The sequence below is a fragment of the Polyodon spathula genome, chromosome 1 (assembly GCF_017654505.1).
Source record: "Polyodon spathula isolate WHYD16114869_AA chromosome 1, ASM1765450v1, whole genome shotgun sequence".
NCBI lineage: Eukaryota > Metazoa > Chordata > Actinopteri > Acipenseriformes > Polyodontidae > Polyodon > Polyodon spathula.
In genome coordinates this window covers 15,877,607-15,894,840 of record NC_054534.1, presented here as the reverse complement: position 1 = coordinate 15,894,840, position 17,234 = coordinate 15,877,607, and the positions used below count along the sequence as shown (strand labels likewise).

Below are 17,234 nucleotides of genomic sequence, written 5' to 3'. Positions count from 1 at the left end.
TTAGCCAGGTGTGGTTTTATTGACTTGTGTTGGATGTCATCCATTAATGCTTACTTACTATTTTAAGAACATACCAAACGGAATAAATGGTTGCTCCCAGCTGTAGGAAACATGCTGGTGCTATTTTCACCCTTTGAACCGCATGTGTGCTTTCTACGATTCCAAAACATACTTAAGAAAGGAGACACCCGCCAATTATATGGAGGACCTGTATTTTATATCCTTCTAGCTTTCAACATACTTTGCATTTAAAGTTAACTGGTAATACTCAAGACTGAGAACCAGCTGTTTCTGTAAGCAGGCAGGAGAAACAGGTGTCCATACATGAGCCTACTGCAAAGTAGAGGCAGGGGAGTGGTGTCCACATGAAAAAATATAAGTAAATAAATATAATTCAATAGGACCATCCAAAAGTACTACATTTTCTTAATTATGTGCTGATCTGTGACTACCTTTGCAGAATTCAAATCATAAGGAAATAAGTAAAATAACCTATACTTTTGAATTAAAGATACAAATAAATACTTAAATAACATTATCAGATAAAATAAAATATCAAACAGAACGAAATTCCAATGTACCATTTGTAATTTAGTAATATGAGAGAATTGGTCAGGGGTCTGAATGCTTTTGCAAGCCACTGTGTGTGTGTGTATATATATATATATATATATATATATATATATATATATATATATATATATATATATATATATATATATATATATATATATAATGTGTGTGTGTGTGTGTGTTTGTGTGTGTGTGTGTGTGTGTGTTTTAAAGTATGTCTCAATCCTAAAATTCTAGATGATGCAACACTTTTGCCCATAGCTGTACTCCTGTACTACTTGACGTGCATTGCGGCCTTAGAACTGGCATTGTCTATTTCTAGGACTAAGAGTGCCACAGTTCAAGCTAATAACTATGCTAACTCTGTGGTATGAATTGTAGCCCATAGGATCCAAGCTGACAGACCATAGCATATTTTCCACAAATCATTTTTTGACACGCTATACTAGGTTTAATTCCTCTTCCTTTTGGGCTAAAGTTATAACCCCAACATTTATAAATAATTAAAAGTTTAAAGAAAACATTATTGCAAGATTGCAATATTGATAGAATTGAAAGGGGAATCCAAGCACCAACTTTTCCTGATAACATCATCCTGCTCAAACAGGAAGTGATTCAATTTTTAACTGCCCTGAAGATCTTCATTCAGATACGAGATTATTACGGCTATGGAAAATTCAGAGTAAGAAAGACCTTTATTTGAAACCTTTGAGGAATGGGTTTGTATCTTTGTATTTCCAACTGCTGTGCCACAAACCAGTAACTACACTGTCCACCATACAGAACATCAACACCAAAATTCAAACTCAAGCAGAATGTTACAGTCTAATCCACTAGCTTTGAAAAGTATATTTTTTGTCAGGTTATGCATAATACATTTTTTCACAGAGATAGCTGGGTATCAAATGGTGTGCCTTTTTATTTGTAATCTATCATCAATACATGCCAGTGCATTTTAAGAACATAAGAATATAAGAACATTTACAAACGAGAGGCGTCCATTCAGCTTGTCTTGCTCATTTGGTTGTTAGAAGCTTATTGATCTCATCAAGCAGCTTCTTGAAGGATCCCAGGGTGTCAGCTTCAACAACATTACTGGGGAGTTGGTTCTAGACCCTCACAATTCTCTGTGTAAAAAGTGCCTCCTATTTTCTGTTTTGAATGCCCCTTTGTCTAATCTCCTTTTGTGACACCTGGTCCTTGTTTCTTTTTTCAGGCTGAAAAAGTCCCTTGGGTCGACATTGTCAATACCTTTTATAATTTTGAATGCTTGAATCAGGTCGCAGCGTAGTCTTCTTTGTTCAAGACTGAATAAATTCAATTCTTTTAGCCTGTCTGCATGTGACATGCCTTTTAAACTGGGAATATTTCTGATCGCTCTTCTTTGCACTCTTTCTACAGCAGATATATCCTTTTTGTGGCGAGGTGACCAGAACTGCACACAATATTCAAGATGAGGTCTTACTAGTGCATTGTACAGTTTTAACATTACTTCCCTTGATTTAAATTCAACACTTTTCACAATATATCTGAGCATCTTGTTGGCCTTTTTTACAGCTTCCCCACATTGTCTAGAATAGATGAAGACATTTCTGAGTCAACAAAAACTCCTAGGTCTTTTTCATAGATTCCTTCTTCAATTTCAGTATCTCCCATATGATATTTATAATGCACATTTTTATTTCCTGCGTGCAGAACCTTACACTTTTCTCTATTAAATGTCATTTGCCATGTGTCTGCCTAGTTCTGAATCTTGTCTAGATCCTTTTGAATGACCTCTGCTGTTTTGTGCTCTCACAGAAGAAAAATAATCAGAATTCGTAAGTGTCTGAGTTCAGCAACTTGGTATGGTTCTGACATATCACAGTTGTCTTAAATGTATTCTTGTTGTTCAGAATCCCATATCAGGGAACCCCTGTGTAGCCATTAACCACTGCAACGCTCTGTCCCTAGTGTGTTCAAGTAATACAACAGTAAGAAATACCAATATTTTTTGCATTGAAAATAATTGAAATATATATTTATGCCACACTAAATAAAGTGGTAATGCAGAAGACAGCAGCGGCTGACACTTTGTTCAGTGGTCTGTCTCAGTTCCTCCTTGCTTCTGCAGAGACTGGTAGGTCTCAAGCCTCAGTTATCTCCAGGAGAAATTATATAACTTGCACTGATACATTCCTAGAGTCTAAGTGATAACAGACGAAGCCCCTTCACAGGTGGGGGATTCTGGACAGGTCACATTCAAGTCTCCAAAAGGTCAAGGGGTAGACTAATAAGTTTCTATTTAGCATACACATATAATATAAGAAAAAAAAAAAGATGCAGGAACTAGATACCAATGGTATACAGAATATTCCAATCCACAAAATGACTGAAGCACTCTAAAGAAGCTAGCCTAGCTAAAATATCACCTAGTCTAGAAGGGTCATCCATATTGTCAAAAAAAGTGATTTAGCCTCTGATAGAGCAAAACAATCTAAGTAGAAATGAGCCTCAGGAACTGACATCTGCCATAGACACATTATTTTGTAACCTTTAACAGTAGTTTTCCACACTGCTAATACACTATGGTAGGCTATACCAGAGTAAACCTTTGTAAGGACCTGTATGTGTTCTTTAGCTGTCCTGTTTTTACCCAACACATTGTGTACGCAAACACAATCTTTGGAATGCTGTGAAAGTTCTACTCTTAAAAGCCACCAATAAGCAGCCTGCTCCTAGCGAACCCCATGTCTTTCTCAGGCAGCGCTGGCAGATGCATCTGGTGGTGAAAGCACCTCCCTGTTACACCCCATTGGTAGATATGAGTCAGAAAATGTTTCTTCTTTAAATGTGGCAGGAAACAGCTTCCCAGGACTCCTGATGCCTCTGTAGTAGCTGGTGTCTGTCAATTTCAACCTGTTGTTGTCCACCTACTGTATATATACTACATGTGCTGTACGTACCAAACTTAAATATCATTATTTATCTAACTCTCTTGTCTGTTTTCTTTAATTTTCTCCCATCAGAGTTATATTGACCTTCCAACATGTGACCTGATTTACTTAACTTTATATAACTCCAGAAATGATGCTATATTCACACTTTCTGTTATGACTCCTGTTTTATATATTTCGTTTACTAATAAATGACATGCATTTTCATGTTGCATGTCCCTGAAAGAGGAATTTATAAATTAAATGAAGGGACATTTTTCACACAGCTTAATATTGAAGGAAAGAGGATAACCCAGCTCATAATAAATGCTACATACATGTTTTTTTTGTTTTGTTTTACAGACCTTCAAAGGAAGAAAACAAATCTGCTTGGTAACTGTTTTTAAAAAATGTAATGGAAACTAACACAAATCTCAGGAAGTTAGAGTGTGCCTTTATTTAAGTACTGTAGTATCTTCACCCACTTAATAATATCGATCTACAGCTTATTGGGAGGGCAGAAGCTGTGAACACAATTGCTTCCTTATGTGAAGCACCAAATAGTGTTTGGCAGCAGAGAGGCTTGCAATCCCCACAACAAAGTAAAGCTAGCTTCAGACCGCTTCCTCATTATTCACACAGGCTGGCTGACTGATCGCCGGGATGAGATGCCCAACTCACAGCTTCAAATGAGTCTTTCAAAAACAGATGTAATTTTCGTATATAAAAAAAAGACAGAACATATTTTTGTATCTACTTTTTAAAAGTCCAGAACAGCTATTAAGGCTAGGTAAAATGACAACATAAAAACAGTTTTCATTTCCTGTATATTTTAGAATCAGTTAAAATTCCACAGCTTGCCTATTGTATTTAGTGTATAATTTATTTTTATTTTTAAATCCACAATTTAATAAACACTTGGTGGCTAAAATCTACCTAGCAAATATCTATATATCTTGCTCTTGGCTTCTTTGTTGCTACAAAACATTTACTTTGTTTGTGCAATGTTGAACACTTTACTGAATGTAATAGCTTCAGTGTATCCAATTGAAAGGCTTCACACCAATGTACTAAGCTGCTTAGTAAGCTTTAGTAAAATAATTTAGTATTTTTTAAACAATACATTTGTATGCAATTTAATAAGTGCTGTTTAATTGATAAAAACAAGCTTAATTTACTTACCATAATTCACTAAACCCTCATGGAAGACTCAACAGACAACACAATTACCCATTTCAATCATCAATTGGAATCCATTAAGTAATCACTTATTGAAATGCCAAGTATCCCAATTGCTAAGCAAATTTGTTCACACGGTATATTCATCTTGTCTTCAGAAGGGCTGATGATTTATCAGGAATTTATATTAATGCATAGTGTGCACATTAACAAAGTATGCCTTGAGCATCTCATGGCATGAAGTCCATCTGTATTTATTGTTCTATAAATAGACAGTTAGATCTATTTAAAGGTGATTGCAGCTTCCATTTAATTTGTTTTCAGCATTCTGTCTTTGTTGCATGGTGCATCATAAATGTTTATTTCAGTGTGGCTTTTATTTTAACCCTTAGCAGACTGTGGTCTACATCTAAAAAACACCATATTGTTCTACACAATGGAAGGTTTAAAAGAGACCTCAAATAAAGTATGCATCACTAAACAATATTTCCACATGCAGATTATGTGCAGGCACCAAGTTAAACACTGAACCTTGTGGCTCCACTGCAAACCTATATCTCACTTCCTTCTCGGCATCTACTTCTGAAAATATTTGCTATCAATATTCCCTTGCAGCTCTGACACAATCCACCACAACTTCTTAAACATAACACACCCTACACAGGTGCCCATGAATATGGAATCACTACACAGTTCTTAAACAGCCAAAATGTGCTGAAGAACCATTTGTTTAACTTAATTAGTTTGTTTTTTTTTCCCAGAAGATGTACTGAATTCAAAGGCCTAGTCTGTGTCCTTACACAACTCACTATCTCCTACATCCTATTTCCCTCTCCTCTCCTGACAGAGGTGGATAGTGTCTGTGTGTGTGTGTGTGTGTGTGTGTGTGTGTGTGTGTGTGTGTGTGTGTGTGTGTGTGTGTGAGAGTTAGAGAATGTATTGCATCAGAAAGTTGAATAAAGTCTTAACTGTTTCAGGCTTTATGTTAAAATGATTCAAAGTCATTGGCAGGCACAGAACTGTGGTATTTTCTGCTGAAAATGGCCCTTGTGTTTTAACTTATTTATTTTTGTCTTCAGCATTGCAGATAAGATGTTTACTGGGGGTTTTACATATTGAAAAAATATGAATTACATAAGATATGTAAATGATCAATTGTGAATATACTGCATGTGGTAGCTAGAGAACGGATCATAGAAATGCCAGGACAGCTAATTGTAGCCATGCTGGTCTGGAATAAATATAACAAATAAATAAATAAGACAAGAATACAAATGAGTCTCATAATGTGTAATGTTCTGGTGACACTGAGTGTGTGGCAAATGAAAAAGCATCTTTTACCTCAGACTAGTCTTAGACTACCATACAAAAAAGAAGGTAGTTCAAGATTAGTGGTAACTGACCTAAATGAGCATGTATTAAGATTGTAGTAAATGTTTAAATGGTTATTTTTCTAAAGAATTAAAACTGATATATAAAGAATGTAAGTTTATTCCCTTGATGAATATGTAAAAATAACCTTAGAGACATGAAGATGGATGACATACAGTGGGGGGTGGGGGGTGGGGGTGTAACAGTGGGGTTTACAAACATCATAGTGAGCTTATTCAACTATGTATTCCATGAATGGTATTGTTCATTCTGCATATGTGAAATGTAAATGCAATAAAGGCAGTAAATTAATGCACAATTACATTGAAATAGTTAGAGCAGCACAATGTAATTAAATAGGCAGAGCCTTCTTTGCAATACAGATGGCTGATTAGCACAAACAGCTGGTAAATGTAATTTCAAAGAGAGGGTTTCTGAGCATACGAGCAATTAGACCCAGGCACATTTCTCAATGCAATGACTACTGTATGTATACTCATGTTGAACTCCAGCTGTTTTTATAATAAAAACTGAAAATCAGACCCATATGAAGACTCAGGAGACATCAGACCTTGTATTTGAATCCATAATAACTCATAACATTTTGAAATGGCTATAGTTTTCTATAAAGATACCATAACACAAGACACTGCAAATGTCAACGTATTCCCAAATCAATTATGACACAGTCCCTGGTAGTATACCTGCACAATATGTAAGTAATAAGCCATGACAAGGTGTGCTGTAAGACCATTCTAACGGCACTCTCCAGGTGTGCAAAGCAGATTGCAATATTCTTATTAAATATCCAAGCTCTTTTATAAGATCTTGTTCATTGCCAATGCACTGTACTAAAAACAAAAGTAGCTCAATGGTATGAGAATATTAATAAATCAACAATATCACAAGGGTAAAAATTTAAATACACTGGACTTCCATTGCAGAAATGAGTTGTGACAGAGTCACTTAGAGTCCTCATACATTGTTCTGAACAATATCATACCCCATATATTAGCCTGCCTGTCAATTTTCTAAAGATTGTTTTTTCTTTTCCATACTCCACTTTTGATAAGAATATATTGCCAAACGTCTAGCCAGGCGGGCTTAATTCCTCCCGTTTCAAAAGAAAGAACAATAAATAAATACAGTAGCTAATTTAAAATGTAAACTACAGCAGTAAATCAGTTTAAGAAAAAAAAAAAATCATGGATGTGCATTTCTAAGTAAAATCCTGACCAATTCAGCTCTTGTAATGTTGTTCTTAACTCATGGGAATTCGGAAGGCTGTACCTATGGATGTTGTCCTCCAGTTTCTTCACCTTGAACTCGTCTTCCTCTGTCTGTCTCCTCCGGTGTTCCTCCTCCTCTGCAGTGTCTGCTGGAGCTCCCTGCAAAAGCCACCGCTCTCTCATCGCTTTGGACTGTGTGGGAAATGGAGAGGAGATTGAGGTTAGTTACAACAATAGAAAACATATAAGATTGTTGTTGGTTTCTATTAAAACAGTGTATCACAGTATAATGATATCATGCTGCTGTACTTCTCACTCTGGAATACCATTGTAAACAGTGGTCTCAAAGGGGAATATTTTACTGGAAAAATATATTTTTGTACAGTACATGCTGTGTATTATATTTTTGGGTAAAGAAATGTGTTGATCTATAAACATTATACACGTCCACAGCTGGTAGCAACATGGGCTTAACTTTAAAGAGCTGTCAATGAGTGTGCTTCTCTTTAAAATTCTAATCTAAGTATACACTGACATGTAACCATGTCCTTGGGGAGCCCCCTTCCTTCTAGTCCAGGATATGGGCATTTTTCTATAGAAACAAAACTAAAGGACTGTGAGAAACAAATAAAATAGTGTTCTGGAATTGTGCAACACATGCAGTTGATAATTAATTTGTACTATTGTGAGACTTCATTTGTCAAGTTGGTTTTAAGGTAGTGTTAATATTGTGGTTCTTTTGCAGTTTTACCAAGTCACTTTTATAATCTCAGTGGGTTTTACCTGAATATTGTTATTTTTATGAACCTACATTATAGTGGAAGTTGTTTTGCTTGGCATATTTTCAGTTGGGGGCAGTTCCATGGGAACCAGAACCTAGTATTTCTAAAGTGATGAAGTATACCCCCTATCAGAATGGTTTATTTGTACATTTTGAATTGCATATTATATATATATATATATATATATATATATATATATATATATATATATATATATTTTATACTGATAATACTAACTATTATTATACTAACTATGTAAGTTTCAGGGCAGCAGTCTACAAATGGAAACATTCACTTTTAACACATATTCTCTAGATTTCCCATAAATGTTGGACCCACAAATATAGTCACAGGTATTTTCCCCATTTACTTTATATGTGAAGAGAGCAGGAAAACTTGCAAGAAGACAATGGTCTTCTCCAGTTCATTAAATGTCTTTTTATTTAGCTGTCATTACATTCTGGTGTTGGCCATTAAACAGGTCTTGTAAATGCATTTTATAAAACACCGAGTTAGAGTAGCATCATGTTTAACATCACAGCAACCACTTCCGTGAGTTTAACAGCAAACAGACAAATAACAGATGTGCTGCAGTACCCTCTGACACAAGTAATGGGTTCAATTTCCTATAAAATATGAATGTGTGTTTCTCGTAATTACTTGATATTCACATTCAAAATGACAAAACTAAAGCCTAGGAGAAGGCTAGGGGAATTAGGGGGTCGGATTACAGCAGCCTAACAAACCCCTACTCAAAACAGAAAGTGGCAATAACGTTTATATTGTGCTATACACATACATCACTGAAATAGTTTTGCTTAATAAGTTACACTGTGTATAAAATTAAATATCTTACTAACCTGTTGAAGCTGTACACAGACTAAATAGAACATTTGTTCCGCCATTTTAGAATTGGGTAGTCTATGAATCTGTTTATAACTAGATCAAATGGCACAGCTTGTAACTTCATACCCCTTTTCTGCATTGTGTTGGCCACAACACTGTCAGTAGAGATGGCTTTTAATTGTCCTAGGTTAACAAGCTTATTACATATCAATGAACTTTTAAGCACGGTATAAATGAACCAGTATATTCTGAAAGGTAAAAACAACTGTTATGTGCATTGTCCCACACTTACATTCCCTTTTACACTAAATTGTAATGCACTGATGTGTTATTTTATCATTCTGTACACTATTGCCACTACAAAGGTAGTTTTAACTGTATGGACACAAGCTTCCTCAACTAATGAATCTATGGTTTAAAAGAATACGGCTGTAATATGTTTCAAGGAGTGGCCTTCACAGTTGTTGTTTTCTTTTAATGAAGCTCCCATCATGTAACCCCCCATGGTCTACAGTTCATTGTGAATGTTTAATTATTTAAAATACTTTACAAGGAAATTGATTTTTTTGATGAAACATCTATTATTCAAAAGTGACCTGGGGAGGGTTATCATAAAAGATGATACAAAGATGAGCATTGCATTAATAAACTGTATCGCCACACAGAAGCTTTACCAAACATTTTTATGGTATAAGCTTCGTAAATCCACACCTGTTGTAGCATTGCAACTTTGTAGCATCTCCAACAAAGTATTACGATGGGACGCATGAATAAATATAAAATGACTGGTGCTGATACTTTTCTTGGCAGTCACTATTTCAGAAAACATTTGTTGGTGATTGTGACAGGGAGACCCTGTCGCTGGTTCTGGAGTGCATGTGTGCCTTTATGGAAGCAGCTGGAATGAGCAACAGGCGACGCATTGCTAAAGAACTAATTAAGCAGGGAGGCTCACCCAGTGCTGAGTTGATTGGGGGGTCCTGATTGGCTGGGGGGGAACGTGACTGGGGAGGCTGTGTGGATCTCAGCGTCTGTGCTATAGCTCGAAGCTACTGCAAGGCCATTGCTACACAGATGGGTGTTGAGCGAAAGCTTGTGTTTGTTTACTTTAAGGAGAAAAAAAAAACCCTTCCATTCCAAGACAGTGCTCCAAGATGGTGCTCGTGAAGGCACTGCCCAGCTGAGGCCATGTGAAAAGGCTGTTTGAAGAGGCAGGAGTCACTGTGAGCATGCCGGGACTCTTGGAGCCCATAAGTTGGTCAGTTAAGGGGATGTTGATCCCAAACAGTGTACAGAGAGGGTTTGTGTAGAGTAGTAGGTTCCTGGAGCGGGACGTTCCTTTTAGTGGGATTAGCGCTCGCCATTTGTGTGGCAAACTTTTATTTTTAGCTTTGTTTTGTTTATTTAATGTGACACTAGGGCTACCATTGCGACCCAAACAAGTAACAAACATTCTGCATTTATACTTTTGTACCAGTACTTGTTGGAAGTAATGAGGTTAAAGGAAATGCAATAAATAGTAAAAAAATAAAAACAAATATGGAAATAAGACAGCGTAAGATGATGTTCTTAATAGACTATAGAGATATACAAAATGTCGCCTGAAGGCAGGGCTTAAAGGAACAGTAGGCATGTTGCTGTTCTATTAACAATGAACAAATTGCTGCAAAACTTTTATTTTTATATAAGTTAAGGTCAATGAATAAGCATCAGCAGACTAAGTTAAACAATGCTGGTAGATCAGCCAACGTTTAGATCATTAAAATTAACCCATCATCATCAGGTGGATTACACCAGTACACTGTGGACAATCACATCCAGTTTCTTACAAGTATTGTTGGTTTACACGAAAATAAAGGTTTACAGGATCACAAAACCATATGAACAGCAAGATCTTTCCGAAGAGAACGGGTTCAGTCAGCTTTCAAAAGCACCCACCCTATGTTGTTATATCTTGATTTTGCAATGGCTAGTATACTGTGACTGGTTCTAATTCCGTCTCTGTATTAATGACAAAGGGGTATTTTCATTTGATCTAAATTGATCTACAGTAAAACAGTGTTTGTGAGTCTCTTTAAAAATCTGCCCCTATTTATACCCCAAAGACTTTCGCTAACATTTATTTAAAAAAAAAACAACAAAAAAAAGACATATTTATTCTTAATGAATAAATAAAACATAACTATGATAAGATAAAGATAACTGATGTTTTTTTTTTAGTATTGTATGCAGTGTTGTTAAAATTGCACACCAGTATCATACTTTTTGTTATATGGTGCTTTTTAAAAACTGCTGTAAGGATGTGTGACAAAGAGTAAAGGAATTAATGTCAACCCACAGGACTTTTTCAACCTGAAAAAAGAAACAAGGACCAGGGGTCACAAATGGAGATTAGATAAAGGCACTCAGAACAGAAAATAGGAGGCTTTTTTACACACAGAATTGTGAGGGTCTGGAACCAGCTCCTCAGTAATGTTGTTGAAGCTGCCACCCTGGGATCCTTCAAGAAGCTGCTTGATGAGATTCTGGGATCAATAAGCTACTAAAAATCAAACGAGCAAGGTGGGCCAAATGGCCTCCTCTCGTTTGTAAAATTTCTTATGTTCTTGTTCTTATGTTCTGTAAATCTCCCTGTCAAACAGAAAAGGGACTGTGTAAGGTTGGTGGTATGCTTCCTCCTAGATTGACAGCCTTGATGGTAGTTGGAAACTGGAAGGTGACCATATTAGGGGAAGCGCGTAGCTGCGTGTACATGGAATCAGCCAAAGAGCTGAGAGTGATCGGAGAAACCATGGCGACAGGTGGATTGCAGGGAGGAGTTTTGTGGTACAAAGGGGAAACAGCTACGTCAGTACCGGGCCTTGCTCTGAAAGCAAAACATGGCCAGAGTTTTGTTACACGGTTTTGTCGTGTAATTGTCTGTTTGTTGTAGAAGAGGATTAAGGACTGTTACAGAAATACAATGATAGTTGGTTGTAAATCTCCCTCCAGACCTCTGAGGGCACTAAGCAGCGAGAACAGAGTTCTTTGGAAAGGCTGGTCTGACACTTATTTCCCAGGGTTGGGAGGTCGGCCAGTTTAGAAGAAGGCAAGACTCCGTTGCAAGAATGCATTGACCCTGAAAGGAAATGATGTGGCAGCCACAGATTGGAGAAGCGGTTGCACTCGTTTACCTAGGGGTCATGTGTGACAGCATAAAAAGGGGACGGAAAATTGTAATATGTCCCTTCACTTTGGTTTGTGTAAATAAACTGAGAAGGACTGTGAGAGACCCCGGTCTTATTTCATGAAGTACTGTGAGTGTTTTGTTTGTTTTGTTTTGTAATTGGCTTGTCTTGCACATTACCAGACAGCTAGTACAGTTCCTGAGCTGTCGCCCAGGGCCAGCACTAAGCCGGAACGGCACTTCACCAACAGTCACTAAATAACCTGTATCACCCACTAAGAGCACTACTGCACGTACCCTGGACTGGTGGCTGGGTATGTATTATTGTGGGTCAGATATTGTGTTATTAGTTGGGTTATTGTTTACCCCGTACAGTACATGTTGTTTTTTATTGCCGGGGAATTATTGTTTTTGGTCACCAGACTTGAAATGAAAAATAAAGAACTGGATTACAATGCTCTATCTGTTTAATTACTGGACTGCATCACTCCTGCACCTGTTCTCACTTAGCCACTTTGTCACAAGGACCCAGGAGCTGCCGCCACGGAGCCAGAACGAGACCCTGAGCACTATCTGCCATGTACAACCCCACTCAAGCACAAGCACCACTTTTCACTGAATTATAAGGAGCACAGTTTCATGCACAGAGGATTGTGGTAGTGGAGTGTTTTTCTTTTGGGACTGAAACCCACAGTGCTTTTGGATTCCCCTATACCACTGTTGGTATAGAGGTGATTCATTGTTTTCTTTTGGTTTAAATAAATACAGACGTTTTTCTAAATCATAATTCTTGTCTGGACATTGTTTTATATACATCACCACTCACATCCTGTCACAGGATGCCTAATTCAAATGCAGTCTTATGGTCCATTACAGTTGAGCCCCTTGGTATGTTACATATGGTCTATTGGCATTTACAGTTTTTCATATCTAACAGTAAAACAGGTTAGAAGTACAAGTAGCTGCTGTTTCCAACTACTTAATAATTATAGTAATTAGTAACCACTTTATGTTGCTTCACAGAATAATGTATGTGTTATCATTTGTATTTCGTTAAAAATGTGGTATTTTTAGTTGTTCATTATTGAAGAAAGATGGGGAGAGAGTTAATCTTGCTTCCCATTCACATGCTTTTTTTTCTCACGTAAATAGTCCCACAGGCCTAAATTTTATCAGTGTCACGGTCACTGGGAATTTGTGTTTTTTCTCAAAAAGTCACCTTCTCCCTGGAGGCCAAAAAAATAAAGTCAGTCTTCTAAAGAGCAAATGAACTGTTACAAAATGGTTCTGTAGTAATGCAATGTGTATGCAATGGTAGTATTGAAAACAAAGTGAAGTAATTTGATAAATCATAAAAGTCATGCCTTTGCATTTTTAACAGTATAATCATGTTTCCTTTGTTTTTTATTGTTCTACAAGAGAACTAAAATTGGCCCCAGGACAGCTTAAATCTGTAGAGACTTCATTTTTGCTTTTTTTGTAGGTGATCCCAAATCTGTGGTGTAGCTACTGGTGTAATATATACTTATGCACAAAAGAAATGCAACACTCAGGTCTAATGCATTTAATCAAATATTTTAAACACAGATATCAAACAAGACCACAGAAAATGAAATAATAAGTTTTCAGTATGAAACACAACACACTGTCAAAATGAAAACATTCCAAATTTAGCATCGGGTGTGACCTCAATGAGCATTAACACAACCCTGGCAGCATTGACACCACCTCATATGTTCTCTGTCCCACAGAAGATGGTGATTTCATCTCTTACCTTTCAACACATAACCCCTGAACGGCCTGTGAGGATGCAAATCATTTTCATGCAGATGGCGAGCTACAGTCATTCTGCTGATATGCGGGTTATTTCTTCCTAACATTTCTCGTGCTGTAGCCACTGCAGTTTGAAAATGATTACGCAGTTGGATCAGTTGGATGTATTGGTCCTGGGCGGGTGTCGTGACCCCTCTGTCTTCCAGGACGTGGCCTGACCCTCAGAGAGCCGGTTTACTGGTTTCTCTGGACTAGTCTGCTGGTTGTTGAAGCAGAAAATCTCATTCTCCGGGCAACTTCTCAGACAGACAGGCCACCTTCAAAATCATGCCGATAGCAACCAAGCGATCTTTATTACACAAGCAGGGGCATGGTCATATCTTTCGCTGTTCTTTAGTTAATTATAATCATGTCTTTTTGAATTACTATTTATACAGATTCTTAATTTTGGCAATTTTATTTCAACTCAAAACCAAACACTTAGCACCTGGCAGTTTTATGAAATCACATGACTTGAGCTCAGTGTTTTGTTATCCCAAGGAACAATACTACTCAAACAATCAACAAACCTATCTGATCACTATTTAAAATGTAAATAACATTATGTATGTGCCCAATGAGCTAGTGACGTAAAACTTAGACTGTTGCGTTTTCATTGTGCATCAGTATATGATCCGGGCTGAAGCTTGGTTACCGTAAATGTAGAAATATTATGCACTCTTTTAAGCAGCATTGCATTGCACTATACACAGGATGCACGTTATATACAAGGCACTTGGCATACAGTAGTTGAGTCACAAACTACATGAACACTATCTAATTTTTTCTTGTAGATGTCAGCAAAAGCTGATATTAAGCCTTTATTTTTGTATTATTTACAACTAAAACCGCATATTTTATATTGGGATTGTCTGACTTTATAATGAGTGTACAGTTTATTCTTAATTGACTCATTGATAAATAAATAACGCATGGGGTAGTGTGTGATATGAAAATGCCTACCCGAGGGGTGGGATGCTACAAAGTATCCCACTCTGAGGATGGGCATTCATTTCTCATTTTTATAATCTATGATGAGCATTTGATTACTGCCAGAGGTCTAAAGTTCTGTGTTGCTTGTTGTTGGAGGGTTACTCTGCTTAATCTATGTAAGTGAGTTATTAGCTCACACTGGGGTCGCGTTGATGCTGGTGTTAATGAGAGAATATTTCCCATCTAGCTTTAACAATATTTAGTTTGGTGACTTTTCAAAAAATTAATAATTATTTTTAGCCAATACTAGCATATCACTGTCTTTGTTGAACAAATGCCTTAAACGAACCAATGAAAAAGCCACTATAGACCTAATAATGAACTACCTTACCAAAATTAACATTAAGTGGTCCAAGTTTGGTGCTCGGAGTCTGTGAAACTAACCACCTGTCTATAATGCTGTGTTTCATTTGCTGCTGAAGTTGATGCTGGAAGCTGCTTTCTGCCCCTTACCTTTAAATGTTGCAGCTGCAGTATGAGATCTTCCAGCTGCCTTCTCTTATCTTCTATTGCCATTTGCCTCTTTCTTTTTTCCTGAAAGATAAATGGAAAATACATGTTTAATTTATTAAAAGTGAGTTTATGCATTTCTGCATGGACTCTATTAGACAGAATTTGTGCTATCGTTGTAACAGTAAAAGTGTGTGATACTAAGCCAATGAAGGTTGAAGAGGAGATTAATGGGTGCATAATATGTTTGTTTCTTCTTTACAGCACAAACATCACAGAATCAAAGCACTCATTGTCGTTCTTATTTATTCAACACCTTTTTTCATATAACACATCTTTGTATATGATTTAATCAGGAATAAAAAGCTATGTATTTTTTAAATTAACAATTTACAGTATAAGGGTGATCATATTTTAATTAAGATGATCAAGTCTCCTAATTGCTTAGGTTTACATGATAGTTTAGGATTATAGACCCCAGACTCCCCAATGGCTAATTTATTTCTACTCAACTTCACTGAATTCAACTGGCCAGCCATCCATAGTAGCTGCCTTAATGTATGTGTGCTATAAGAGAGTCATAGACCTGCATGAAAATAAACCACAAATTGCTACAGATTTGACAGTATTTGTATTGAGATGTCTGTTTGGCTGATTCATGATTCCATGTAAATCTATTTCAGAATCCCCTTAACTCCTAAATACTTTCCCCCAAACATAATATAACCATGGAGTAGTACATTAAAGGCAAATGAAAGATAAACCAACAGCAATGGCTATAATTCAACACTAAACACACTTCTTCAGGAAAAAAGACAGCATGCTACCACTGCTATTTATTATAATATTAGTTGCACAATAATCATTAGGCTTTTTGTGCTTGTCTTCTATGGAATTCAAATTACCCAAGCAACATAGAGGAATTGATGTCTACTTGAGATTATCCTATCTGCCCATGGGCAGGAAGACTCTGTCAGATTAGACAACCACAAATAAAGTTGTAAGATGATTGCAGTCATGCTGGAAATGCAGCTGTACCAGTACACACACACACACACACACACATACATATATATATATATATATATATATATATATATATATATATATATATATATATATATATATATATATATATATATATATATATATATATATATATATATATATATATATATATATATATATATATATATATATATATAATATATATCAGTGCCTATAGAAACTCTACACACCCTTTTAATATGTTCACTTTTTGTTGCCTTACCAGGAATTAAAACGCATCAAAATATTTATATATTTTTTTTATTCTACACATCCTACTCCACAACTTCCAAGTGAAAAAAAAATATTCTAGAAATTTGTAGAAAGTTAATTAAAAATAAAAACTGAAATAGCTTGGTTGGATAAGTGTTCAGCCCCCTGGAAATAGCAATCCTAAATTAGCTCAGGTGTAACCAATCGCACACCAGAACTGTAGCGATTCACATGATTTCAGGATAAATTCGGCAGTTCTGGTAGGTTCCCTCTGCTGGGTAGTGCATTTCAAAGCAAAGACTCAACCATGAGCACCAAAGGCACTTTCAAAAGAACTCCGGGACAAAGTTGTTGAAAGGCACAGATCAGGGGATGGGTATAAAAAAATATCAAAGGCCTTGACTGTCCCTTAGAGCATGGTCAAGACGATTATTAAGAAGTGGAAGGTGTATGGCTCCACCAAAACTCTGCCTATATCAGGCCGTCCCTCCAAACTGGATGACTGAGCAAGAAGGAGAGACTGATCAGAGAGGCTACCAAGTGGCCAATGGCAATTTTGCAAGAGCTACAGGCTTTTATGGCAAAGGCTGGTCAAAGTGTACATGTGACAAAACTATCCCAAGCACTCTACAAATCTGGCCTGTATGGTAGGGTGGCA

At 36.6% G+C, this 17,234-nt stretch overlaps 1 protein-coding gene across 2 annotated transcripts in view; it reads right to left on the bottom strand.

The window, feature by feature from the left end:
* LOC121314671 (A-kinase anchor protein 2-like) overlaps positions 1 to 17,234 on the bottom strand; it is a 144,365-nt gene that overhangs the window by 74,294 nt on the left and 52,837 nt on the right. For both annotated transcript variants that reach the window (XM_041248162.1, XM_041248171.1), the window contains exons 3-4: positions 15,320 to 15,400; positions 7,329 to 7,459 (exon numbers count right to left, since the gene is read on the bottom strand). In XM_041248162.1, coding sequence (XP_041104096.1) covers positions 7,329 to 7,459; positions 15,320 to 15,400 — 212 coding nt within the window. The remainder of the gene's footprint in view (positions 1 to 7,328; positions 7,460 to 15,319; positions 15,401 to 17,234) is intronic.